Source organism: Nomascus leucogenys, chromosome 5, assembly GCF_006542625.1.
Source record: "Nomascus leucogenys isolate Asia chromosome 5, Asia_NLE_v1, whole genome shotgun sequence".
In the NCBI taxonomy this organism is placed as follows: domain Eukaryota; kingdom Metazoa; phylum Chordata; class Mammalia; order Primates; family Hylobatidae; genus Nomascus; species Nomascus leucogenys.
Window position 1 is genome coordinate 136506461 of NC_044385.1, and position 26087 is coordinate 136532547.

Consider the following 26087-nt stretch of genomic DNA (forward strand, 5'->3'; position numbering starts at 1 on the left):
TCTGGTCTGTGATAAAAGTAAACTTGAAAAATGCAGATGAAATACTCTGAAGATAAGAATCATAGTTAATAATACAAAAAGCATGCAAGAGAGCCTTCAGGTTTAAACCTTGAGAGAATTGCTCATTGGCAATTAAGAAAAACCTTTCATTTTTTTTTCCTTAAAAATGTGTTAGATATATTTATCAAAATTGGGTTTTACAGGTGCCCTGCCAGGGGACATCCAGGGTCCCCATCCTCTGAGTGGTCCCGTAGCCCCTGCGGTTCCCCTGCCAGCACAGCCGCGTACATAGCACCTTCAGGAGATGCTGGAACCCAGCAGGCAGTGACTGGCATTCCCTCTCGTTCCCTCCCCCAGCACCTCGAACAGATGGCACAGGGTAGGTACTCAATTAATATTTTCATGACTGGGCCGGGTGCGGTGGCTCACGCCTGTAATCCCAGCACTTTGGGAGGCCAAGGAGGGTGGATCACCTGAGGTCAGGAGTTCAAGACCAGCCTGGCCAACATGGTGAAACTTGTCTCTACTAAAAATACAAAAATTAGTCCGGCGTGGTGGCACACACCTGTAATCTCAGCTACTTGGGAGGCTGAGACAGGAGAATCACTTGAATCCAGGAAGCAGAGGTTGCAGTGAGCCGAGATCATGCCATTGCACTCCAGCCTGGGCGACAGAGCAAGACTCCGTCTCAAAAAATAAATAAATAAATAAACAAAAATAAACTATTTTCATGAGTGACTCAGGAAAGATCCCAAGAAAATGATATAAATCTACAAGAGGGTGCAGATTTAGGAACCCTAATTTCAAACGACTGCAAAAACAAGCACCTGCACTCCGGGTGAGCACGTGGAGCTCTAGGCGCCCTGCTTTCCATGCTCTCTCTTCAGTCACTGCATGGATGGGCAAAGAACCTAAGCCTGGAATTCTGGTGCTGGCTCCAGCGCCAACCCCTGGGACGCTCTGAAAATCAGCTTTGCCATCATCTGTAAGTCAGGGATGACTCCACCTGCCTGGCTCACCTGGCAGCATTATTTTAAAAATCAAACATGCTCAAGTATTCAGTTAAATGCTGCACAAATGGTTCTGAAAGAAACTGGTCTGACTTTACTGCTTTTTAAACACATAAATATTTTGTGTTTATTCTCACGATTTCTATGTCCAACAAGCCAGCTGCATTTCCTCTGAAGCCACAGAATGTTTTAAAAGAGAATGAAAAGGCCACACTGCTAGTGTTCCCACAAGTCATGACCCAGGAAGTATCTCACTCCTGTTTTTGTGGCTAAGACAGACATAAGAAAATTGGAATTTCTTGAGTATTTAAAAAAGACGACAGTTTCAAGAAACTCCCCCCTTTATCTTATACTCAAGGTTTTGTGTTTTTTCCTTAATAAATATCTCTGGAATTCATGCAGTTCAAGCCTAGAACATTCTATTTATTCTGCCAGGTCAGCCTGGGTCTTAGTAAAGCCACCACACTCCTCCATGGTTAGCCTGGAAGTAGCTAAGGACATACACAGGTCTGAAATCCCCAGATTACTTCCTTACCCCCATGCAAGTTGCTTGTCTGTATCTTATCACTGATAACATTTTCCCCCAGGATGCTGCAATAATTTCGATACTCCATTAATCATACTTGGAATCTAAGAGATAAGAATAGTTCCCTTGACTCCCAGTTATACAATTGCCAGGTTAAAACTAGACAAACCAACTTTGCCCATAGAATACAATGTAATCTCGGCAGAGCTGGAGGTTTTACAAAACCCATTATTAGCCTAACCTCATGAATTTGAAAAAGCAGTAGTGAGATCAATCTAAATTAATAAGTAACTGAATTTTAATCTCTTTTAAGTAAACACCATTAATTCCTTTAAAACATATACAGTCACCCAAAGAAAGAAATTAAGCCAACATCTTGAAGTTTTCCTTTTGTGTTTTGCTTAAAATCTTGGTTTTAAAACTGAATAGATAAGAAAAGCATATAATTGCAAAATCGATACAAAATGCTGGTGCTTAATTAAGACAATAAATAGCTACTTCGTAAATACTTAAAAATGGTCTTCCCTGAGCTGCTAATCTCTCTTCACCTCAATGCTGTTCATAAAATTGGCAAGCCTGTTTTCAAAAGATAATATGGAGATATATTTTAATCCAAGGTGTGGCCCAATTATTTAAAAATTTCTATCAGTAAGATCTTATTTAATGCCATTTTCACTATGCCTAGTTTGTAGATGTTTTAAAGATTAAACTTACAGTATCACTTCCTGCCTTTTTTTCTTAACTACTTAATGTCAATAGACTAAAATATTGAGATCTTTGGCTAGAAACTAAGATGTGGAAACAGACCAATTGCGTTACAGTTTGTAAATTATGAGGTATAAACTTTCTAATAAAAATAGATTGTAGAGTATATAAACATGTGACATTTTCCCACGTATATGGAATTTTTTTTTAAAGTTGTATCAATTGGGGGATAGATGACCAAGTATGGGTACAGTAGACACACACACACACACACACACAAACACACACACACAGAATCAGAGAGAGAGAGAGAGAAACAGAAAGAGAAACAAAGAGACAGAGACAGAGAGACATAAAGAGAGAGAAGCTTCACTAAGAGGCAGGTTGGGGGCACCTGGTTCCCACGCCCCCTGACCTCCCACTCCCAGGGTCTGAAGTCTCAGACACATCACTGAGGCAATTTCTCTTTGGCAAGAGAGGGCCAGTCAGCCAAGCACCCTGAAAGGGCCCTCCCTTGACTCCCAAATATACAATTGCCAACTTGGTGGAAACTGAGCTCTCATGGGAATTCTAAACCTACAGGCGCCCACCCTTGGTTCTCCACAGGGAGAATCAGCACGTTCTGTGAAGAAACAGGGAATGCAGTCATCTTTTAAACAACTATTTGATATTCCACACAAATATCCTGTCGTGGGTTAGGCCCAGAATTTCGGGATAACAAATAAGGCAAGGACAGGGAGGCAGCCCTGTCTCGGGTCTCCGGGGAGCCCAGGGGGCCCCGCTGTGGAGAGGCTGATCCCAGAGCCCTTCCTTGGTCCCTATGGTCCCTAAATACACCCTCCTGGGAGGAGCTACACCTCGCTGCACACACAGTCCTCAGGTGCCCATCGGAACGTCACCCTCGGTGGGCAAGAGGTGGCCGGTGACAGGTGGGAAAGGGACGCACAGGGACATACACGCGCCTTACAGGACTCACGAAGCGCAGCTGGGCGGGACCATCGCGGAGCACCTGCCAAGCCACGTGCTTCTGCAGTAAAATCACCCACATGTTTCCAGAGCTGACACCCCGCGATCAAGCACAGGACGCCTCTGAGGAGTGGCGGTGCGGGGTGGGGAGGCGGGTATACATCAGGAACAAAATATTGGACAGGATGGAAAAGAACATGTGTGTTCTTCTCTGTCATTGGGTGAAGCAGATTCCTTTAAAAATCCAATTTTGAAGGGCACACACCCAGTAGCTTCCGTGCAAGGTAAGCTTTTAATGACTACCCACTTCCGGGCCCGTCACTACCCGCTTCCGGGCCCGTCACTACCCACTTCCGGGCCGTCGCACCCAGCAGGCGGCTCCTGCGCCCCCTCCACGTGGCAGGGAGAACAGGGAAGCCTTGGAAGGGAACACGTAACCCAGAATGTGAATGAGCAGCCTCCAGGCTGGGGGACTCTTCTTTTAAACACAGGTAAGACACACATTTCGGATTAACAATATAACTTCCTAAAGGCAAATGAGTGAGACAGGAAAGGAAACGGATGCTTATACCAACTCCCACGTTCCTAAATTATGATCTATTTCCCCCTCCCTTTCGGTTCATGGCCTTATCCAATAGGAAGATCAAAGAAATGGCATCTGGTCAATTGTCTGTAGACGAGGGACAGAAATCAGAACAGCTGGTTAAGAAAGTCAGGCAAGATTTAAATAGAGTGACTCAAGTACTAGCGTCCACTTCACATGCCCAGATAAAATGATTTTAGGAATAAAATATGGAGAACCAAATTGATTAGCGAATGGAAAAAACCACAGACAGTGAGGAAAATGTAACAAAATTTCCCAGCTATGATTGCTTCAACTTGGGATCGTGATTTTTCAGAAAAGAAAAAGGGGAGGAAAACCAGAGATGGCACTGGGGATTCAACAAACTTTGGTTTTCCCATCAGCAGATGTGAAGAGACAGGGAGGATGAAGGCGCACTGGCTCAATACTGCAGAGTCACCGCTCCCCTTTCCTCAAAATACATCACAGAAAACATAGCTGACACTGAGGAAATGTCTGCTTGTGAAGTAATCACCCATTATGGGCCTGATCTTCCTTCACTTCAAATGAGTGGACAGTTCTGACATGTACTGCATACCAAAGTTCTTTTCGGTAAAATAGCTTTTGCTCTAGAAAGGCCAAAGTAGAGTGTTGAAGTACCTCCAGCTTCCCAGGAAAGATCTCAACTTAGAGGACATTAACATTTAGAAGGGTTTTAGAGGTCAGAGTCCCAACTCTTCCCTCTTAGGAGGTTTTCAACTTTAAATCTGAATGACTCGAATTTTTTCAGATTGAGAAATTTCCAGCCAAGTACACAGTTACCTAAACACAGCTGGGATGCATTTTGTCATCACACATCACTGTACATGTCCCGCATCCCAGGATAATAAAAGTGCTGTGTTCTGAATGTCCATGCCCCCCCAAAATTCCTGTGTGGAAATTCTAACCCCCAAGGTGATGGCATGGAGGTGGGGCCTTGGGAGGCGATGAGGCTCATGAACAGAATTAGTGTTCTTAGAAAAAAGACCCCACAGAGGGCCCCCACCCTCACGCTGCCTACGAAGAAAGGGGCCACAGCCGACCTCGAATCTGCTGGAGGCTTGATCTTGGACTTCCAGCCTCCAGCACTGGGAGGAACACATTTCTGCTGCTGAAACCACCCAGTCTGTGGTATTCTGTTACAGCATCCTGGGGAGACTAAGAGGAAAAGAAAAAACCCTATGCCTATACTTTGTAAAATGTCAGTAATTTCCTTGAGCCCCACTTCCGACGTTCACCCTCTTGTGGGTGACTTCTGCCAGCTGGCCTTGGCTCTCACTCCACGGTAACTGCCCTCCCAGCTTGGCCCACCAGCTCTCCTGTCCCCTTCCACAACATCAAATCCACACTGAGTGCCCAAGAGCAGTGCCCTCCCAAACCCCCCACTCAGGAAAAAGGAGCAGAGCCAAGCCCGAAGCAGGTGGACAAGGAGGGCTCCATTCAGGCCACGTGGTGGAGGGCTGGGGGGTTCCTGAAGAAAGTGTGTGTGTGTATGAGTGTGTGCGTGTGGTGTGGGTGTGCATGGTGTGTGTTCTATGTATATGTATGTGGTGCGTTTGGTATGTGTGGTATGTATGTGTGTGTGGTGTGTGTATATGTGTGTGTGATGCATGTATATGCATGTGTGGTGTGTGCATGCATGTGATATGTGCATGCACACATGTGAAGTAGAGAGGACAAAGCACACAGGTGGCAGGCACGGGTCATCAGGGCTTGTCGTGACTCCCTGGAAAATCACACAGATGTACATGAGCCCTGAACAAAGAGAAAGGAAAAGTGGATGAGAAATTGTGGTGGGAGGAACAGAAAGGGCAGAAATTTTATAAAGGAAAGAAGGGTAAAGGGGGCGAGTGAGGTGGGACGGGATGGTCCACCTCCTCTAAGACCACGGGGAGCCTCCCCAGCCTCCTGCAGAAACCACTGCACCTCCGGCCCCCACCACACCCTGCCCAGGTCCCTATCAAAGGCCCCCAAAGAAGAAAACACCACTCTGCTTTCTGCCCCAGTCACGCCGGCGTGCTGTTCCTCACATTTGCTGGAAGTCCCCCTGTGGTATGTTCCTCTGCCCTGACAGGCAGGACACCTGTGGAGCCACGGTCTCCTGCAAAGAAATGCACGTTCCACATGCAGAGGCAGAAGCAAGGAGGCCTCCAGCTGCCCAGAACCTCTGCTCCCAGGGCTCCTGATGTGTGGTCCAGGCAGGACAGGGCACACCTGTTCACCCAGGGCCTCTATATTCAGATTCAGGGCAGGGCACCCAGCCCCTCCTCCCAATCAGGAGGCAGAATCCAACACCTGCCACCCACATCAGCCCCGTCGGGATGATTAATGACGTTGCATCCATAAAACTCCAAGAACCTGGAGACAAGGTGCTGCCTCCCAAAGCCCTGACTCGGAAAAACACATGGCATTTCCAGCCGGCGTGGTGAGGAGACAGTCAGTCTGGGAACAAGATCCACCGAGGTGCCTCTTGCCCTTGCCCAGGACATATCGATGAGACTGGGGAGCCCCACATGGGGACACAAAGAGACAAACAGTGACGAACAGTTTCACACTCATGGAGATGTGTCCTTTAACATTCTGGAGTCTTATATGTGGAAGTGAGAAGGGCGAGGTGAGGAGGCACAGCTCTCGGTGGACATTTCTCAAAGTACTAACATTTCCAAATCAGGAAAAACCTGATGACAAACAGGGAAATGGAGTTTGGAGGTGTAACTCATGGGCCATCACACCTGAGCGGCTGCCTGAGCTTTTGGGGCCTGCGAATGACCATTCGGTTTGCCCTTCCCTGCCCCCTGCAGATCAATTTCTTCCCATGGGACATCCATTCTCGCAGCCGTGCCTTCTCCCTCCCTGGAGGTCTTAGCAGAGTGTTCACTTGGGGGTTCAGTTGTGCTATTACTGGCTGGCATCTTCCATCATGATCCTGTAGGGCAGGCTCCAGGACTGCCGCTGGCCACCACCCAGGCCCACTGGTACAGCAGGAGCCCATAGGACAAAGAGGCACTGGGATGAGGGGACATTGGTTCTCCAGCTCAAGGAATTTACTGGCTCTACTATAGACAGATGTCATTCATTTACCAATCTTCTAGGGAAAACCACTTCAAAATCAAGCATGTCACCACATGCCACAGACTTGGGAACTCAAGTCTTAGGGTTGTGGATTTCTCACCTAGGAGGGCAAACTAACCTAAGGCCCTAACATGCTACAGCGGGACACCCACAGAAAATTCTCTGGTTAAGTCCTCAAGCTCTAACAAGACGTGTATAAGAAATTCACATCTATCATTCATCACCTTCATGTATATGTCGAAATATCTAATAAAGGAGAAACCGTACCAAGGGTCTTTAACCCTTCTGATTTCACTACAGCTTTTTAGAAATTAGCCAGGAATAACTGTTAGCTTCTTGTGTCAGATTCTCATGTGAGGAAATCCAGAATCATTGAATTTGGAGCCAGTTAGCATTAAACTCATAAAACTATGTGATTAACCAAGGCTAAGCTATATCAAGTATACTTTTACCATGTTTAATGGATTTGCCAAAGGAAGAAAAATCTGACAAATGGGCACCATGTCTCCAGAGTCATCTGGTTTGCTCATTAACTCTGACTAATTCTTCCTTTGTTTAATTGCACATTGTGCTAAACCACTTCACAAGGATGAGGGTTCTGTTAATACCATTTTTGAGCGTGCAGTTCTCCACACCCACACTACATAATTATCTAGCATCACAACTTGCTGTCTAGAAACGTATTTGAATGCTCAAAATATTCTACCCACAAACAGGAGGAAAATTCCATTGGCCAGTTTTCATTTGTCAGGGTTTGTTTTATGTTAAGTCTTTGATCTTGAATTAAAATATACACTCTCATTTTGCTCCCCTGAAAAGAAAGCTATTTTCCTGCCAGCCAATGTTTTGTCAAGATCATATTTACAAAAAAATATTTTTTCCCATAAATAGTCAGGACAGAGGCTGCCGGTGCTGGGCCACACCGATGACAGCCTGCACTCCTGGAGAGTGCTCTGGGCTTTAAAAGTCACGGCATGTGATCTGCCATTCAAGATACTTAGTTTTCTGCTGCTCCTTCTGAACTTGGAAACAGAATCAGCTCCCTATTTTTAAAGCTGTACTAGGTTCAGTGAGCTCCAGATACAGCTGCAAATCAAGAGCCATCAATTTGTATGATGGTCTTTCCCGAGTCTAACAGGTCCCACAGCGCATGGCAAAAGGGCACATTTTACGGTGGGCAGAAATAGGAAGTGGAGCTGGAAACGAGAATGTGCAGCTCACTCTCCCTGTTCGGGAAGGGGATGTATGTGTATCAGTGACGTCCAAGGCATGGGGAGCCAGGGTGGGCCTCGTGTGCGGAATAAAATAAACCATTTAGCATGGATCTGCTTCCAGGGGCTTTTCTAGGGTACGTTGTTCATATTTCACTTTTGGATTCAGGCATATTTTTAAAAAATTCATTGTTTTCAAAGAACTATCAAAAAAGACAAAAGTAGGTGAATGTGGGAACCCACGCTGATCACATGGATTCTCACGATTCCTCTGCCAGATGATGATTCATGTGCGGTATGTGGAAATAGGAAATAGGGGACATCTGGAAAAAAATCTTGGCATTGCAAACGCCAGACAAAACACGGAAAAGGAAAAGAGAATGTATTCTATTAACCCATTTAGCCAGGCAGCGGGAGGGGAGGGAAGACACCCTCGGGTCCTGCAGATGAGCCTGAGTGTCAAAGTCAGATACTTTGGGGGGGTAGAATCCATTAGGTGGCAAAAACAAAGTGATATCTCACGCATGTTCCTCTTTGAATAGTAGCTAGACCATGCAAGGCTGGCCGAGGGGAGGGAGGAGTCTGGACGTCAGTAAGTACACGCACATCGGGAAAAGCTGTTGGCAACAGAAACTCGCAGCAGTATTTGGAAAAGTTGGGGAACTGAAGAAAAGGAGAGTCGTTTTCCTCACATTTTAAGGGGTAATGATTCCGGAAATGGATGATAAACCACAACGCTGATTAGAAATTTGGATGGAAACTGCAGGCAGACCTCCCAAGTGAGCCCATCTCATTTTCCCTCCACCAAAAGCATCCAAAAGCTACAAACACTACCTAATGGTCCTGCCAAGATTCTCAAAACATTCTAACATCCCTTTAATTTAGGTCCTGGGAGCGCTTCTGTCACGGATGGAACAGGTCCATTTCTCTGGGTTTCCAGGCTTCACCTGCGGATTGTGAATACTTAGCTGGATGAGGATCCATGTCTATGTCTTTCGATCCATGGATCTGTCTAGAACTGAGCTAACAAGCACATTTTCCTCCCATTTATTGCAACTTCAAAATGCAGCTGCTATTCACATGACATGCATATGTCCCCACATGTGACACTGTAAATTTCTTAAGTGCTTTTATGTACAGTATCCCCCATTCAGTTCTTTTAGCAACTCTGGGGAATTTCCAGGTCAGGGCATAACTTGGTCAAAACAACTTGGTGAAAAACAGTGGGTAGATGGGGGAACTCACGCTAGAATCAAGGTTTTATCCACCAATCCACTCTTTCACAAAGGCCGTTCCTGGCTTGAGAAATAAAAAAGGTCAGAGGCTCAGCACAGTGGCTCACGCCTGTCATCCCAGCACTTTGGGAGGCCGCGACGGCAAATATCTTGAGGTCAGGAGTTCCAGACCAGCCTGGCCAACATGGTGAAACCCTGTCTCTACTAAAAATACAAAAATTAGCCAGGTTGGGGGGTACACGCCTATAATCCTGGCTACTTGGGAGGCTGAGGCATGAGAATCACTTGAACCCAGGAGACAGAGGTTGCAACGAGCCGAGATCATGCCACTGTACTCCAGCCTGAGTGACAGTGAGACTCCATCTCAAAAAAAAAAAGAAGAAGAAAAAAGGGGGGGTCAAATAAGTGTGGGGAACTGCATATGACGCAGCACCCACGGAAGGTCCAGATGATACACTATCTTATTACAGGCTCTGAGACATCCCAGGGCAAAACAACAAATGTCCATTTAACCTGAACTCAGTTTTCCCCAAACGCCTCTGTCCTTGGAACCTCTTCCCGTTTCCATCCCGGAGGAAACATCTGTTGACATCCTAAAGATGATCATATTTTGGGAAAGGCTAAACTAGACACTATTGTCTCTCAGGAATATTCAGAACACGTATAAACAAAGGCATTCAATTGATCTCAAATATATTAGTAATTTCAAATATGCTTCATGCACTACCTAAACAAATCTCATATTTATTTTTTAAACCACCTTAGTATTGTATACTAAGGAGCACTTTTTAATGTGTTTTGATTTTATGGTACATATTTCACACTTTATAAGTAAGAAAACTGAATTTCTTTTTAAATAGACTAGATTTGAAATTCTCACTAAGTCAAATCTGGCACAGTGCCTCTCACATATGAAGTACTTAATAAATTACTGTTATTATTAATAACTCACCATTATTAGTTCAAATGAATTAACTTATCCAAAGTTACAAAGAGTCTACACAAAAATATTTGCTTTCATGTACTTGAGTAAAGAATTCAATATATAAGAAGAAGCATAACACCTTTAACATTTAAAACAATGGTTAATATAATTTATAGGAAAATTTTTTAATATTCTGTTAAAAACAACACATACAAGAAAGAAGCTATGCAAGAAGATAATCATACAAGAAGATAATTATTGTTCTTTAGTAATTACTGGAGATGCAAATCTATTCTACACAGATACTAGGAATAACAAGGAATAAAAGGAGAAGAGCCAGTCCATCTATACAGTGGAATATTTAAAGCACTCTGTCCTTGTATGTTTTAATTTCATAATGAAAACATGGCTAAAACTATGTCTATTGTTACCCATGTGTAAATTAGAGGAAAGATCATGGAAATAAATATATTTATAAATTGAAGATCATTGAATTCTCCAAAAATACAAATACAGTACAATCCCTGTCTCAAAAAGGAATTTCATCTAAGATTTAATTACAATTAAGAAAATACCCTAAATTTATGATCTTAGGAAAAAGTGAGTCCCATACCTTAAAGGTAGTGTTAGATTCTAAGGCACTTTGACAATTGTTACAATATAGCACCAAAACGACTAGAATGTTATAGATGATGTGTTTAAAAACAGCATGCAAGCTCGAGCCTAAACTCCTTATCACGTAGACGCTGCAATGACTCTGGCAATGGGAGCTAATAAAAAACAATCAATGTAAAATGGCACATCTAATTCAACAGACTGGAAAATCTGTCCTCTTCTCTTCTTGTATTTAGGTATTAAATTTATGGCATTCATTACAGATAATATTTTTCTTCTTATTTTGTATGTCCTTGAGAGAAATATACTAAGAATGCTTATTTTGCGTCTCTCAAAGTTCCCAGCAAAGTAACAACTGAAAAATATGCGTTAATTAATCGTGTATCTAAGGATTGACAGAGGCAACCCCTCTCCAGCTCTAAGTAGCCTGTGAAAAGGGAAAAGAAGACACTTCTTCCAGATGTGGAGGAGGCAGAGGCACAAGTCGATGATCGAGAGTCAAAGAGAGGATGCTGAGAAGCACGGCCATGCCCACGGCCTGGGGAATCGCGGAGACACAGTGCAGACCACCAGCCTTCAAACAGAGCAAGGAGCTTCCTGTGGAGCGGAGTCTACACCAGGATTTCGGAAAGGCAGGGGCTGGGGGGTGAGCCGGTGCTCACGCTGGGGTGTTTCTGCAGCCCTCTCACAGGCCTGAAACAGGCTTACTTCAAAATGCCTTCCCCTTAGGCTTTCTTCCTAATGCACAGGGAAAAGCAATCGCGAATGGGGTGGGATGCACGTTTTGATGGGCTGGGCACCCCAACCTGTCTCAGAGGGGACAGTGGGGCAGGAGTGGCTGCTGACTGTCTGACCTGCCCCTTGTCACACACAGGGGCTTGCTGTGGGTTATTTGTTGAACCAGGCTGGAGGCCCACGTTGACTCCTTTAGAACAGGAACTGGGAGGTCTGCCCAGGGCCCCAGAGGAGTAGGCTCGTTTGTTTGTGGTCCTCCAGCAGTCCTCCCCGTCTCGACCCGTTAGAGAAAGGCTTCAGAAGGCTTGCTGTCCTTGGCAGGTGGCCACGGGCGCGGTGGGTCCACCACAGAGTCAGTAAGAGGAAAGGAACTTGCTCAAGACTTCGGGATATTCCGAGCCGTGTCTTCAGCTGGCCCGACTCCCTCAGATTAGGGTCTGCTTATCTGAAGGAGTAGAAACTGAGTCGTACTCTGGTTAGTGCCTGAATCCTGTTATTTGTCTTTTATTAGCTATAGAAGATGGGGTTAGTTCAGTGGTATTCAATCTAGGCTGAGTCTGCACCCCCACCCCCTGCCAGGAGACATTTAGCAACAGCTGGAGATACATTTATGTCAGGACTGCTGGGGTGGGGGTGCTCCTGGCATCTGATGTGTAAAAGCTGGGATGCTGCTCAACGTCCTACAATGGACAGGACAGACCCACAACCAAAAATTACCCCACTCAAACTGTCAATACCACCAAGTGGAAAAAGCCTGGGCTGGCTGGTTTCTTCTACTGTATAATCGATATTATAATAATGTGCATAAAACATACTCAGCCCCAGGCCTGGCCCAAGATACAGTCTCTTTCTCTTTCTTGCTCTGACACTCACAAGCCAGGATTTTTCTATCCTGGCCTAGATCTGTTGTGTAAAAGCAGCAGCTATAGCCAAATGTTGAGATGCAGAGAGACAGGTTTACACAAAGGTGTGACATGGACATACACCGATTGTGTCAAATATCTAGGCACTAAATGGCTGGTAAAGCTACAAACTGTTTGCCATAACAAAGGAAAAGGGTATCCTGTACAAACTCAGCCATACACGACATTAAACTCTTCCTAGATTTCCTGGGCCAGAAATGAAATCACTTCCAGATTGGCCACAGACTTCTCCAGCCTTTTCAAATCAGATAAGGTACACATTTTAGACAAACAGATAGCAACGCCATTGTCAAAGTTCTCTGCTTGGAAAGCAATCTTGGTTGTTCTATCTGATGACAATACTATTGCAATGCAGAGCCAATGTAGACAGGAGCTGTGATTTATAGACAATCTAATTAGTAATAACAGGATAATGTGCTGTTTCTCTCTATCTTTGCCAAGGATCTGGGTATCAGCAGGGTTAAAGTATTACAAGAAGATATGAGATACCCACACAGTTGTCACTATTCACTAGAAATGCTACAATTCTGCTTAATTAAGACTCTGCTCACAAGACTGTGGCTTGGGAATGTCCCTTTTTAGAGTCACTATAGTAGAAACCATCAAACCTTTGCTATGACAGCATTTATCAACTGGTCCCAAGAGCTGTTTTCTCTGATTAATGCAGTTCAATTAACATGTGTCTTCACACATACGTGTGACAGATGAACCTAGTCTATATCCAAGCAAGCCTGGCAAATTAGTGAGGACATGAGAGGCTGAGGTCCTGCTGAATCGGGGAAGCTGTCCCTTGATTTTATGCTCCAGGTCCCAGGGATCACTTCCTTCTCAGAAAGACTTTTGTATTTGTTTTCTCAACAGCTTCTCCTGGAATTTGATGGTTTACTCTCGCCTTGTTATTTATTTATGTACACCAGTCTTCCATCTCTAGTTTAACTTTAAATTCCCTTTTTTGGACACTACAGGGTCACAGATTATGGTGATAGTGTTATGGAAACGTGGGCTACCAGGTTAGATTATTTGAAAGACGTCTTGTGCAAATTCTATTTTAGCAAAACATAAATGGTTAATTTCCTTAGCATAAAGCAGTAACGTCTGGGAATGTGTCGCCTTTCCTACTATCTTAAATACTTGAGAAAATCAAATTATCATGCAAAAGAAGAGCTTAACTTTTGGCTATTTCTGTGAAGGCAAGCATTCAAAACCCTAATCAGTACAAGCAGACAGCATTCCCACACTGCCGCAGTCTCCGGAGGAGCACAGAGCCACTGTGTGCAAGGCCAAATTAATTACCTAACAGAAAACATCTGAAGATATGAGTGGCTTTCCAAGCAAGTGGGAAAATAAACAACTCAGCAAAGACTCTCTGAAATCCAGTAGAAACCTGCTGAATTTAACTGTTGAACTCAGATCAAGCTATCTAGTATTTACTGATTACTTGAAAACTATAAGATTATAACACCAGCAATGATCTGTTGCACTAAAAGGTATTTATAGTATCTATAGAATATAAGACATTTTGTCCTTTCTGTCATATCTCCATAGAAAGCAGAACTTAGTCAAAAGAGATTTGCACTGGAGATATTCCAGTTTCTGTTGAGGATACTGATGGTTTGCAAAATAGTGTCAAAGTACTCCTCAAAGAGACGTGGGAAAATATGTCTTAGAAGTAATAATTTCCAAATTTCGAAGGCTGTGACATTCTGACACAGCTTGGTAACCTTAACTGCATCTGAGCTGTGCCTCCTACTGTCCTGTTTAAAGAACAACCAATCAAAATCAACTTAATATGTAGACATTTGGGAATATCAAAATAACTTCTATGAGGATAGCAGACGTTCAGTTGCAGCTCATAAGCAGACTAGTGATTTAAACCAGTAGATTTGCATTCCATTATTCCAACCCCTTTAGTCATTTTGTTTTTATACTAGGTCGGCATTTCTAGGGCTGGGACACTCTGAAAGTGCAGAAGGTGGCAGAAGGTGGCAGAGAGTGCAGAAGGTGGAAGGTGGCAGCCACTGAGGAGGATCCATTTCTTCTCTTGGCCTGCCAGCCTAGAGTACATTTCTTTCTTAGCTGACTTTGGGATGAGAGAAGGGGAACCAGATCGGAAACCCTAGCTCAGTGAAGCTTGAGGCATTTCACATCATTAAATTGATTATTTTAACAGGACTTCCAAGACAATAAGGGGAAGTTTGTTTAAAATTTCCTCTGTCAGTGGGAGGAAGGGCTCTTTCCCCTTCTCAATGCTGTGTGAACCATAGGACGTGAAATGTTTATGCTCAAGATGAGAAAAAAATAGACCTTCTCTATTTCTGTTAAAATGATATAATACTAAACCATTTAGCTATTATCCTAGGCCTAGACTTCAAGAGGCCTTCTGAACCCATCCAATCATCACTGCCTTTTAAATCACAAATTCAGAATGGTCTAAGGTAGAGCTTGCTAGCATTTTATTTTAAATGTTCTTTATGGAATTAAAAAAATTTAAAAAAACAGTAAGAACCCCAAAGTTGGCAATGGAGAAATAGGAGTGTAGAGGAGCAGATCAGGCCAAAAAAAGTCCTGGAGGTGCTGGGCTCCCTGGCCTGGGTCCCTTGGTGGGAAACCTGGCTAAGGCCACACAAGGAGGAGAGCAGGATCCTGCTCCTTCCATCCCAGTCCCGGCCTGGGCTCTGCTGACTCCCAGTGTCAAGGCTAAAGCTGGCCCCTGTAGGAAGCTGGCATGGAGCCTCCCTAGGACACAACTTCCACATGGCCCCACGCTTCTCTGCCTTCCTGTCCTGAGCAGGGTGCAGGCCCCACAAAGGCTCCCAGCCAGGACAGGCACAGACCTCGCCTGGGTGGAAGGGGCCGCCCCCAGCAAGGGCTCCTCCTTGGGCAATGTTGAGATAAAATGCTGGAGGCCCCTTTCCTTCAGGCCAGGTGCTGGACACCACCTTCCCTGTCTTCCCCACACATGTGTAGCCCACTCAGAGTGGAAGCGGCTTGGCTCTGAGGGGTGTTACCAGGTTGTGGAGATGTCAGTTGATAGGTAGGGAAGGCTACACCCTATCATTCTCCATTGTCATGTTTTGATGAGTGGATTTTTGGGAAAAACTGAAATAAATTAGGCTAAAAAATTTACAAGTGTTTTGGGTTTTGGTTTTTGGTTTTGAGTTAGAGCTTCTCTCTGTCGCCTAGGTGCGTCCTTGGCTCACTGCAACCTCCGCCTCCTGGGTTCAAGCGATTCTCCTGTCTCAACCTCCTGAGGAGCTGGGACTGGAAGCGTGTGCCCATCCTGGGCTAATTTTTGTACTTTTAGTAGAGACTGAGTTTCGCCATGTTGGCCAGGGTGGTCTCAAACTCCTGACTTCCAGTGATCCTCCTGCCTCAGCCTCCCAAACTGCTAGGATTACAGGCATGACCCACCATGCCTGGCCTAAAAAATATATATAAGTTTGTAGATGTGGATAGAATAAGAAAGTCTGTAAAGCTCCAGAGCCAAGGAGGGGCCGCCAAGGCCTGCCAGCTGGACAGAAGCAAATGGAAATGGAGGTGGACATCAACCCTGCTGTCCCTAGGAGGGAGCAAGGCCAACTTGGCTCCAGCCCTGATGCTTTCAAAGTCACGTGGAAAACAGAGTAATCATGATCCAGGCCTTAACTTCCTCTTTGTCGGGACCCCAAAGTTCTCTATTTTATCATTTTAAGGACATTTTTATGAGTTTGGTAAGCTCACTTGTATATTTCAAGTTAGGTTTTTAACAAAATGTCTGTGGCATGAGAAACACTTGCCTCTACTTTAAAATAACTCTTGAACATGCACACTGGAAATCGCTAGAAAAAATTCCCAAGTAAGAGAACAAACAGAGCATGAAGATAAATTAGAGTTGATAAGAAAAGATGTTGAAACTTCCCTTACGTACTCCATTCATTCAAAAACTATCCAGGTTAACACTAGTGCCACCAACTACCAGGCATATTTTTTAAAATAATAATGTTGGCATTTCAGCAAATAGCCAAAAAGAAACCACAGAATTTTCTGTAAACTAGAATTTGCTGAATTTCAAAAGCATCAGTCTGTGGCCCCATAAAACCTCTGGCATGCCAGGGAGGGAAGTAAGAATTCACACGCTGGCCAGAATGACACCTTCAGCTTTCTGGAAACAGTATCCTACAGAGCACACTCCATTCTACAGGGTCCCAACCTGCTACGTACACCTGCACCAGAGGCCGAGTGGCTTAAGGTGGTGGCGTTTCCTCACAGCCACACCTGGTTTCCATGGTGACCCACAGACAGTACCAGGACGCTGCACTGTTTTCTGGATAAAAAAACAGTCAGGCACCCTCTTTCCAACCAACTGAAATGCACAGATTCAACTTGCCTTCCAGAGAAACATATTTATCTGGAGCCCTGGTTCTTAAATGAGAGGGAGGGGAAGAGTTTGCTTGGAAAGAAATATATTTTAATTTTACATTTGGGAAACACTACGTTTCCCAGGCAGTATTTTTATAAATAAATCTAGACAAGCATGTGATGGATTAAAAGATGGTTTAAAAATACTAATTTGAAGAGAAGGCCCTCAAGTAGAATAGGAACTAGTTTCTTTTTCCAGAAAAATGCTAAAATTAGTTCTTATATATCAATTCAAAAAATACAATAGATTCAACAGATTTTCTGCCACTATACTTGTTACTCTTAGAGTCAAAAAGGCAAATAAACCAAATATCTTTTTCTACATTAATTGTCACATACTATTACATTCTTTGGAGAAGAGCTATTATAACAATATTACTACTCAGAAGTAATGTCAAGCCTGGCTTGGCTTCATTTGTATTGCTCTGGGGAAATTATCAAAACAGTAATAAGGCTTTCACCTGAATTGCTGATTCTTTGGTTACGGTTAATGTTGTACTTACTGTCCAATTCAAAAAGAAATGTTGTGATTTAAATTTCGGCAACTCACCTTTTGTCCCTTCACTCCATGGCAGTCACATTTGCCACAGCCAGAGCCAGCACAGCCACCCTGGAAGGAAGAGAAAACATCTTTAAATAGAAGAACACTTTCAAAGCGAGGGCAATATGCAAATGGAGATGATTCTGGCATCTTGACTTGTTTATGAGCGAAGCCTGCCCTGTCCTTCGGACACAATCTTATCTGCACTGGTTTCCATGGGGCTGTCATGCAGTTCCGCTTAGGGTGCAGATCCCCTGCCCAAATAGACAAAACAAAGATCCTTGAGTAGAACAAATCCAAGTGTTACTCAGCCCAAAAAGTGAACAATGTCAACTATACTTTTTGTCCTTTGTTAGTTTCTATTTGAAGTTGACACCCTCGGGGATTAGTTTAACAGGGCACCACCCATATTTGCAAAGTTACCCAAATGTCATGCTTCTTATTTAGAGGTGTCAAACCTAAGACCATGGGAGGCTGAGAGCTCCCAACGGTGCGGTCTCAAGGACACACGGCCACACAAAAAAAGTTTGTACAGAACAGAATAAAGGAATGAGCTGATTTTTAAGCCCCAATCTTAAAGAACTCCTTTTTGAATTCAATTAAAGCTTGAATGTCTCATTAAAGAACAGTCAACAACAAAATATTCTTGTAGTTCACTTTTTTTTTTTTTTTTTTAGACAAAGTGTTGCTTTTGTTGCCCAGGCTGGAGTGCAATGGTGCAATCTTGGCTCACTGCAACCTCCACCTCCCCAGTTCAAGTGATTCTCCTTCCTCAGCATCCCAAGTAGCTGGTAATACAGGCACCTACTACCACACCCAGCTAATTTTTTGTATTTTTAGTAGAGATGGGGTTTCATCATGTTGACCAGGCTGGTCTCGAACTCCTGACCTAGGTGATCCACCCGCCTCAGCCTCCCAAAGTGCTGGGATTATAGGCATGAGACACTGTGCCCAGCCTGTAGTTCACTTCTAACATAAAAATTAATGTTAAAAATGGAAGGAAATGAATCCAAGCATGTGATAAAAGCTGGAGAGGAAGCAAGCTACCACGTGTTCAAACGCCTACCAGGTGCCACGCACAGTCAGCGATCATCTTGTTTAATGACCATAACAATCATTTCAATATAGGTAGTGCCATCCCCATTTACAGATGTGGAAACTGAATTAGAAGATTTATTATAACACGCTAGGACAAAGTTGAAATTAGAACCCACCTTCAACTTCCATTATGTAACATTGCCGTCACATGAAAAGATAGAAATATGTCGGTACATACACGCATTTGCAATTTCCTTAGAAGAATCCCAATTTTAAACCATGACAGACACAGGTATTGTGCACAGAATGTAAAGAGGTATGAGATTAATAATCGGGTTAATAAGCTTTATTAGAGGCTCTGCTTTAAGTCTGATACAAAATGTTTACTTATATTCTACTTCAGGTGATTATCATTTCCTGAAAATAAAATCATGACACTAATAGTATTGTGATCATGCAAAGTGTATATTTTTAACAACATATTCAAGCCTCAGCTGCATTGCCATGGAGACTTCTGCATAAAACAATCACATCTGGAGATATTTATTTTGTAAAGCTAAATCTGAACAAGTGCCTCCAAGACAGTAAGCTGTTCTCAATTTTATATTTTGGAAATGGGGACAGCTGACAACAGTCCAAGCAAACTCCAGAGATGATGGGTCTGTGTTTTTCTCTGACTCACATTTTAGGCAATTTTCAGCCTACACTCTCATAACCTCCTAACGTTTTAAATCAATCCATGTGCACAGATTTGCTTCATAATCTGGGTTTTGGTGACCACTCAGAGGCGTCCAAAGAGATGAGGCCAAAATCTGTAACCTGTGTTCCAGGAGGTTCTTCCAAAATGGACAAATACCGGTACTGAGAGACCTCACCAGAGGTACCTAACTCAGCCAGCACTACCATGTGTCTAATCCCCAGGTGAGGGTCACCTGCTCCCTACCTGGCTCCGGCGAATTGCTGACTGCATGTCTCTATTGTCAGGCTTATCATGTTTCTCGTTGTTTACTTCTGTGTCTCCCCAGTACACCCTGAGTGCTTTGGAGGACGCCCCACATACAGCTCACACCAGGCTCCCGTAGCATTGAGCCTGATGTGAGCTGTATTTCATCTAAGATGACACCAATTGTAAAACCCATACTAAGAAATAAAGAATGGTACTAATTAAACGATGACACATTATCAATTGTTAGATCTATCCCAATTCCAGAGTTGTTAAAACATTAATAAATGCACGTCTTAGAACTGATGAAATCAGTACCCAATTATGGTTGTATTCTTGGTGCTGTTACTGGTGTTACCCATCTAAGCAACCTTAAATAACAACTGTAGATGGAAATCCAGTGGCACCGCGCACCTCAATGCACAGTGCATTCGTGCACAACAGCGCTGTGGGACAAAGCTCCAAACAGGGAACTCGGCAATAACTGCCTGACTGTTCCAGATCACAGAGTAGCCAGGGAAGAGCCGGGGACTCTGGGGAGTGCGCTGGCACCTGGCACCTGGGCCGTCCAGACCAGCTATTCCATCACCAGTTCATCTCCAAGTCCCTGGGGTTCTGGGGCAGCCTCTTTGCTCGGATTATGCCACTGCCCACAACCTGTTTGCGTTGAAGCCAAGTTTGGAAACACGTCTCTGTTCTTTAAACTCTGCTGTGTTTCATCCCCCTCCTACAGATATCAAAAGGAAAACCCACCAGGCTAAGTCTCACGTATCTGCAGAGTCCATTTAGGAAATGTCCAGCCGTCATCTGGGCTTAGCTGGCAGAAACTCAACGCCAGCCTGAAGCAGTGTAGATTTTCGACTTGTGAGTCAATTGCTGCTTTCTGGGAAAGGGCAGATTAAGCAGGGATTTAAGGGATTGAAGCTGAAAACGGCTATTTGGTGATCTGGAGTTTTCCGAAAGGTTGATAAAATCTCAGAAGCTTATCTTTCTGCAATTTGAGGGAGGTTATAAAAATGAATTTCCTGGAACTGGGCCCTTAAGCCATCCGTGAATGCTTCCATTGCCTGGGACTGCAGATAAGAGGCTGCAAGGCTGTGACTGTGGACGCTCGGGTCAAGACGCTTCTTGTGCTTTTGGTACAGAAACACCCCCAGCCGGTGCCAGTGACAGGCGGGTGGGTAGTTTTACCCTGGGGACCACTTCAGGTACTAAGGAACATTGGAGAAAATCAGAGATGAGAAAGGACTGACCCCCGACCCCTGGCCTTCCCCCATCACCTTAACACTTTTTCATAAGCAAGTATTTTTTTTTAATCCTGGACCAAAAACATGTAGGGCTTTATGTGTGTAGGGAATTTTATTATCAATTCTGGCCCCAGAAGGCAATTCTAAAAAATTGGTCATTCCAAAAATATCTAAATTAGGGTTAGCTTTTCAGAATAAAAGATGTCTAGGACCATGATTTTTGTGTCACATTCTGGGTGGCCTAGCATTTTATGTAAATGGTTTTGTTAAAAACAAAACAAAACAAAACAAAAACTATCCTTTAGAATGACAAGAGTGACAAACAAATATCCTAAGATGTGTGTTTACCTTGTTAAATAAAATCTATTTTAAAATATCACTATTCTGGTCCTTTCTGTCATATAAGGGCCTGTGCTGGGTTTCACCCTGGCATATGAAGGTATTTTAGCTGCAATTCAAGGGTTCTCTGCTAAAAAGAAAAAAAATACAAAAGATGACCTGAGTACGCCTTTCACTCAGGTGTAATGTATAAGCTTAAAATGATGAATTAAAATAAAAGTCAAGTAATGCAAGTCTTAATTCACTGTTCTAAATTACTGTGTTTAAAAGGGGTACATAAATAATGCAGGTTACCCAGGTTCACAATTTCACTGGTGACCTGACATATGAAAAGCTATGTCACCATTTCATCATTTCCTGAGGAATTACACCTTGCATCTGGACTCCCAGAAAAATCTAAAGCTATATGCAGACTGGTGGACTCCACCGGCTCCCTGCTGGCTGCATATCTGAGGGCCTTTATGAGGGCTCTGCATTCTCCCCATGTCTGGATGACCCCACAGATGAGCTCCCACACCATCTCTTTCAGATTCTAGAATGGGAAGAACTGGTACATTCTGTGCAGTACTCATCCTCTTCCTGGTTTCCCCCTCATTGGTGTTCTAGGGTCAATGAGTTCCGAGTTCCTGGAGCAATGCCTGTGTTGCCTTCCTGTGAGGCACACACTTAACCCAAGTGGTCATGAGGATGAAAGTCAGTCACAAAGGCAGTCTCCACTTGGAAGACAGGGAATATGGCTGGGAGTTCTCAAAGGAAAGAAAGGCAGGGGTCTCGGTCTCTCTTATAGGAGTAGACCAGCCATGGACAACAGCAACACAGGTACCCCAGACCAATGAGGAAAAAGAGGACCCTAGAAAGCTCTTGGGGTTGGGGGTGAATTTATTATTCATGCTCCTAAAACTGTAGACAAACTTAATGAAAACCAAGTCAGTTTTGAAAGTCCTTTTAGCCTCTTCCCCATAGACCATGTGGCCTACAGAGTATAATAAGTTGTCTTCAAATGGAAGCTGAACTGAAATAACTGTGTTTGAAACAGAAAAGAAAATAATAATAGTCCCCAATGGACTGTCAGACACACACACGCACACATAACTTCAATAGCAGAGATCAACTTTAAACGAAAACAAAAAATACAATATGAAAGGAATGCAAAAGGTACCACAAAGTAATCCCTAAACCAAATATCCTTTATATTCTCTAAAAGTCTCTTAAACTTTTCAGGATATGTTAAAATAATTAATACTGTGAAACTTCTCTTTCATGCTCCAATTAAGATATTCAGAGATCCACCATCAGTACTAATGTTATAAAGCATATTAAGTTCTTAAAATACACAAAGATTTTACAATACACAGTACGAGTGCCAAAGAAGAAACGGGAGGAAGAGAAGTCAATGGTTTTAATATGAAATAAAGCCTATTTCTGGTTTTCTCGGATCTACAGACCAAGAGGGCGCTCTTCTCAAGATTAAAGTGAATTCTATTCGAGAGGATGCAAAAAGAGGAAAGCTCACTCATTCTGTTTGGAGAATGCCTTTTTAACTGAACCGAAGAACACCAGCTGCTATGCTACTCGTGTGTGTGGCAGAGAGAGAGAGGGAGGGAGGCAGGGGAGCAGGGTGCAGTGTTACACAATTTAACTGGGACATGTCTTCTGATAAAGGCATATTTGCAATGAGTTACACAGGATGAAGTCCTCAATTTTCTGATTTTTTTCCTGCTTTTGATGGAAAATAGACCTTTAACATCACAGCTTTAACAATTTTTATGTGTTTCACATCCCACCAAATAGGGACATGTGGAGATCTGCCAAGTCTAAACAGCTTATCTTTCAAATTCTTTCTCGCATTCCCTATGCTGTGCAAAATGTCAAAATACTTTCCTGGTGATACTGCCGTCGAGGGCTCTTCCTGGTTGCAGCACTTCCTCGGGGAGTCTTTTAAATAAGACCTACCCAACTAAATAAGTGTATGGAGACAACAGACTGTATTTTAGGGCTACTTGGGCAGAATTAAAAGTGCGCAGCAAGCGCGGGCCCCACACGCTCCCGGTGGGATTGCGAGCGGAACATTCCCAACCCCTCTGGAAGCCGCTTGGCCGCCTCCGCTGAAGCTGGGCCCCGGCCCCGGCTCCTTCCACGAAATTCCACTCCCAGGGATAAGCCCCACGGCCACACAGCAGGGACGCACTGGCACGGTGCTCCAACTGAGGCAAGTTGGACAAAACCACATTGACCTTTATCACGTCCTGCTGGGGTCTCATCTTTTCAATTCTAAAACGGAGTCTGGCTCTGTCGCGCAGGCTGCAGTGCAGTGGTGCGATCTCAGCTCACTGCAACCTCTGCCATCTGGATTCAAGAGATTCTCCTGCCTCAGCCTCCCTAGTAGCTGGGACTACAGGCACGGGCCACCATGCCAGGATAATTTTTTGTATTTTTAGTAGAGATGGGGTTTCGCCATGTTGGCCAGGCTAGTTTCGAACTCCTGGCCTCACGTGATCCACACGCCTCAGCCTCCCAAAATGCTGGGATTACAGGTGTGAGCCACCGTACCCAGCCTCAATTCTATTATTTTAAATTCCACTTCATTCACACACACAAAATGCTGGTGTGTTGAATAAAAGTTAACTACACACAGATGCAGCAGGCACACTTTTTTCCGATAGCGAAACCTCACAGACTGTATATGGAGAATGGACTTCCTAGCTTCTGTCCTGTTTGCCTGTGCTGCTTGTGTCATGCTTGTTTTAACCGCTGTGGCTGTGAGGTTCTGTGAAATGGCTCTCCCCATCTCCACGGACCCCCAGGGCCCAGGAATGCCTTAAAAAAGAATCTTAAAACTTCTCCAGAGAGAGCACACTCTGTACGATCCCACCATATTAAATTCAAGAACGGGGCATCTGTCTATGGGGAAAGAAGTCAGAATTGTGATGACCTTCTGTGGGGCTGTGGCAAAGGTGGGGACGAGGGAGGTTTCTGGGGTGCAGGAAACATTCTTTGCTTGTTGCAGGCGGTGACTACACGGGTGTATACGTCGGTAAAAATTCATCGAGCTGTGCACTTGTGATTTTTGCACTTTGTTGTATTTCAATAAAATTAGAGAAAAAGGGACGTGGTCAAGCCTGTTCACAGCAGCATTATCCACAATCGCCCCAGCTGGAAACAGTTCAAGGGACTGAGAAACGATGGGGTATATTCATGGAAGGGAGTTCCTGGCCACACCAGGGCAGGCCAGCTACAGCACCCGCAGCAAGCTGAACAAGGCACAAAAGAAGACAAACTGGGTGGCTCCATTCCTATAAAAATCAAAGCCTAACAAGATGACCTCCGACCCTGGTTACTCTTGAGGGCTAATGACTAGAAGAGGACCCCAGGGACTTCGTGCCTTCCGGTAATGTTCTGGTTCATAGTCTGGGTTCACTGGTATGTTCTCTTTGGGGAAAATGCACTGAGCTGTGCCCTTTGCCTTTGATATGTTTCTGTAAGTTTCTAAACTTCAATAGAAGTTAGCTCCCCAAAAAAGTGTCCATGGGATTTAAAAATTACTAACAAATTAGTAAAATATAGGCCAAATGTTGTAGCACAAATAATGATTTTTTAAAAGTTTACATTTGCATAACATCTTTCAACTTCCGAAAATATACTTAGTATTGTGGTTTTAAAGGTAAAATTAACTTTTCTCCCTTATTCTCACAGAATTCAAAATCACTGTGCTTTCATCTGCATTTGTTTTATTATCATCATCATTTTGTTTTGACTAATGTAAGATAGATGTGATCCCAAAGATGTGAAAATAATTATTCCTCATTAACTCCCCTGAAAGGACAATTTAGGTAAATAAAATAATATTTCTGTTCCATTTAATAATGGAAGACATAGAAACAAAACAGTCCCTACTACTGTTTAGAGTTACACAATATTTCTGCCCTAATTTGAAAACAACAAGAGTTGATACATTCTTGGCAAAAAAAAAAAAAAAAAAGCACGAAAAATGTGAGAAACAGTGAATTTCTAATATGTAACATGTCTCTCTCTGTGCTGTAGTATGACTAAGATTTGTACATGTGAGGTACATGCTCTATTCTTCTTCTCAATTAGAGACTGAGTTGGCAGAGCAGAAAGGCTCCCAAGAAACCACACGCCTTGAGGAAATGAGCGTGTTTTCTTGGCTTCTCTTAGGAACGACATGTGACTGCAGTTCTGGTCTCATTTTCCCTGTCATACAATTTTGTTGACTCATGTTTCACTTCTTTTCTTCCCTTTCTCCCACTACACGGGGGTGGACATTAAATGTTCCTGCTTGGGGAGTAGGATGGCCTGGAGGGAATGACCATGAAGACCAGCACTTCACCTCCAGGTCACTGGTCTTTGTCCAGCTGCAAGCAGATGTGACTATGATTTCGTTGCCATGGGTCAGTGGTTCCTTGGATGGCTGTGTGTGAAATGAGTTGGTGGGCTTCCTGTGTGTCCGCTGGGACCCATGGGTGGAAACACCGTTGGGAGGCATGACCTGGGACGAGCCTTCCCGTGCTTGTGAGTCACTGGCCTGACGCACTAGCACAGTGGGGCAAGGCCAGCGCGTCCCCAGCATCCGGGTCCCACGGAGCCCCTCCCAAACCAAGTGTCGGCTCCAGGCAAATATGTAGACTTGAGAGACATTTTGTTCTCTCAATGAAACTCAAACTCCCTAATTCCAGAGGAGGAATCTCCCACCCATAGAGTTGTCACTCTTAGCTACTCTCCCCGGTTCCCTGGATTCTTTTCCCACCAGCCCTGCTCCCATCCTTTGTAACTTTCATCTTTGGCCCCTTCATTCCACCAATGCCTATTTTACAGGCACCCTTTGAGGAACAGCAAATTTTACCCAGACAGGCACGAAAAAAGATGTTGGACTATTTCTTCCAACTTTCGAGAACTGTGCAGCTCCCAGCTGTGCTGGAGGGCAGGGAGTTCTTCCAGCTATTCCCGGTATTCATCTTCCATGGCCTACTCCTTCCACACCCTGGTGCCACCCTGGCCTGCACCGGCCACGTGGGCTTCTGCCTTCACTTTCAACATCT

General features: G+C 44.0%; 1 protein-coding gene across 2 annotated transcripts in view; it reads right to left on the minus strand.

The window, feature by feature from the left end:
• Nucleotides 1-26087, minus strand: part of COL4A1 (collagen type IV alpha 1 chain) — a 158289-nt gene that overhangs the window by 77937 nt on the left and 54265 nt on the right. For both annotated transcript variants that reach the window (XM_030813684.1, XM_030813685.1), the window contains exon 2: nucleotides 17473-17532. In XM_030813684.1, coding sequence (XP_030669544.1) covers nucleotides 17473-17532 — 60 coding nt within the window. The remainder of the gene's footprint in view (nucleotides 1-17472; nucleotides 17533-26087) is intronic.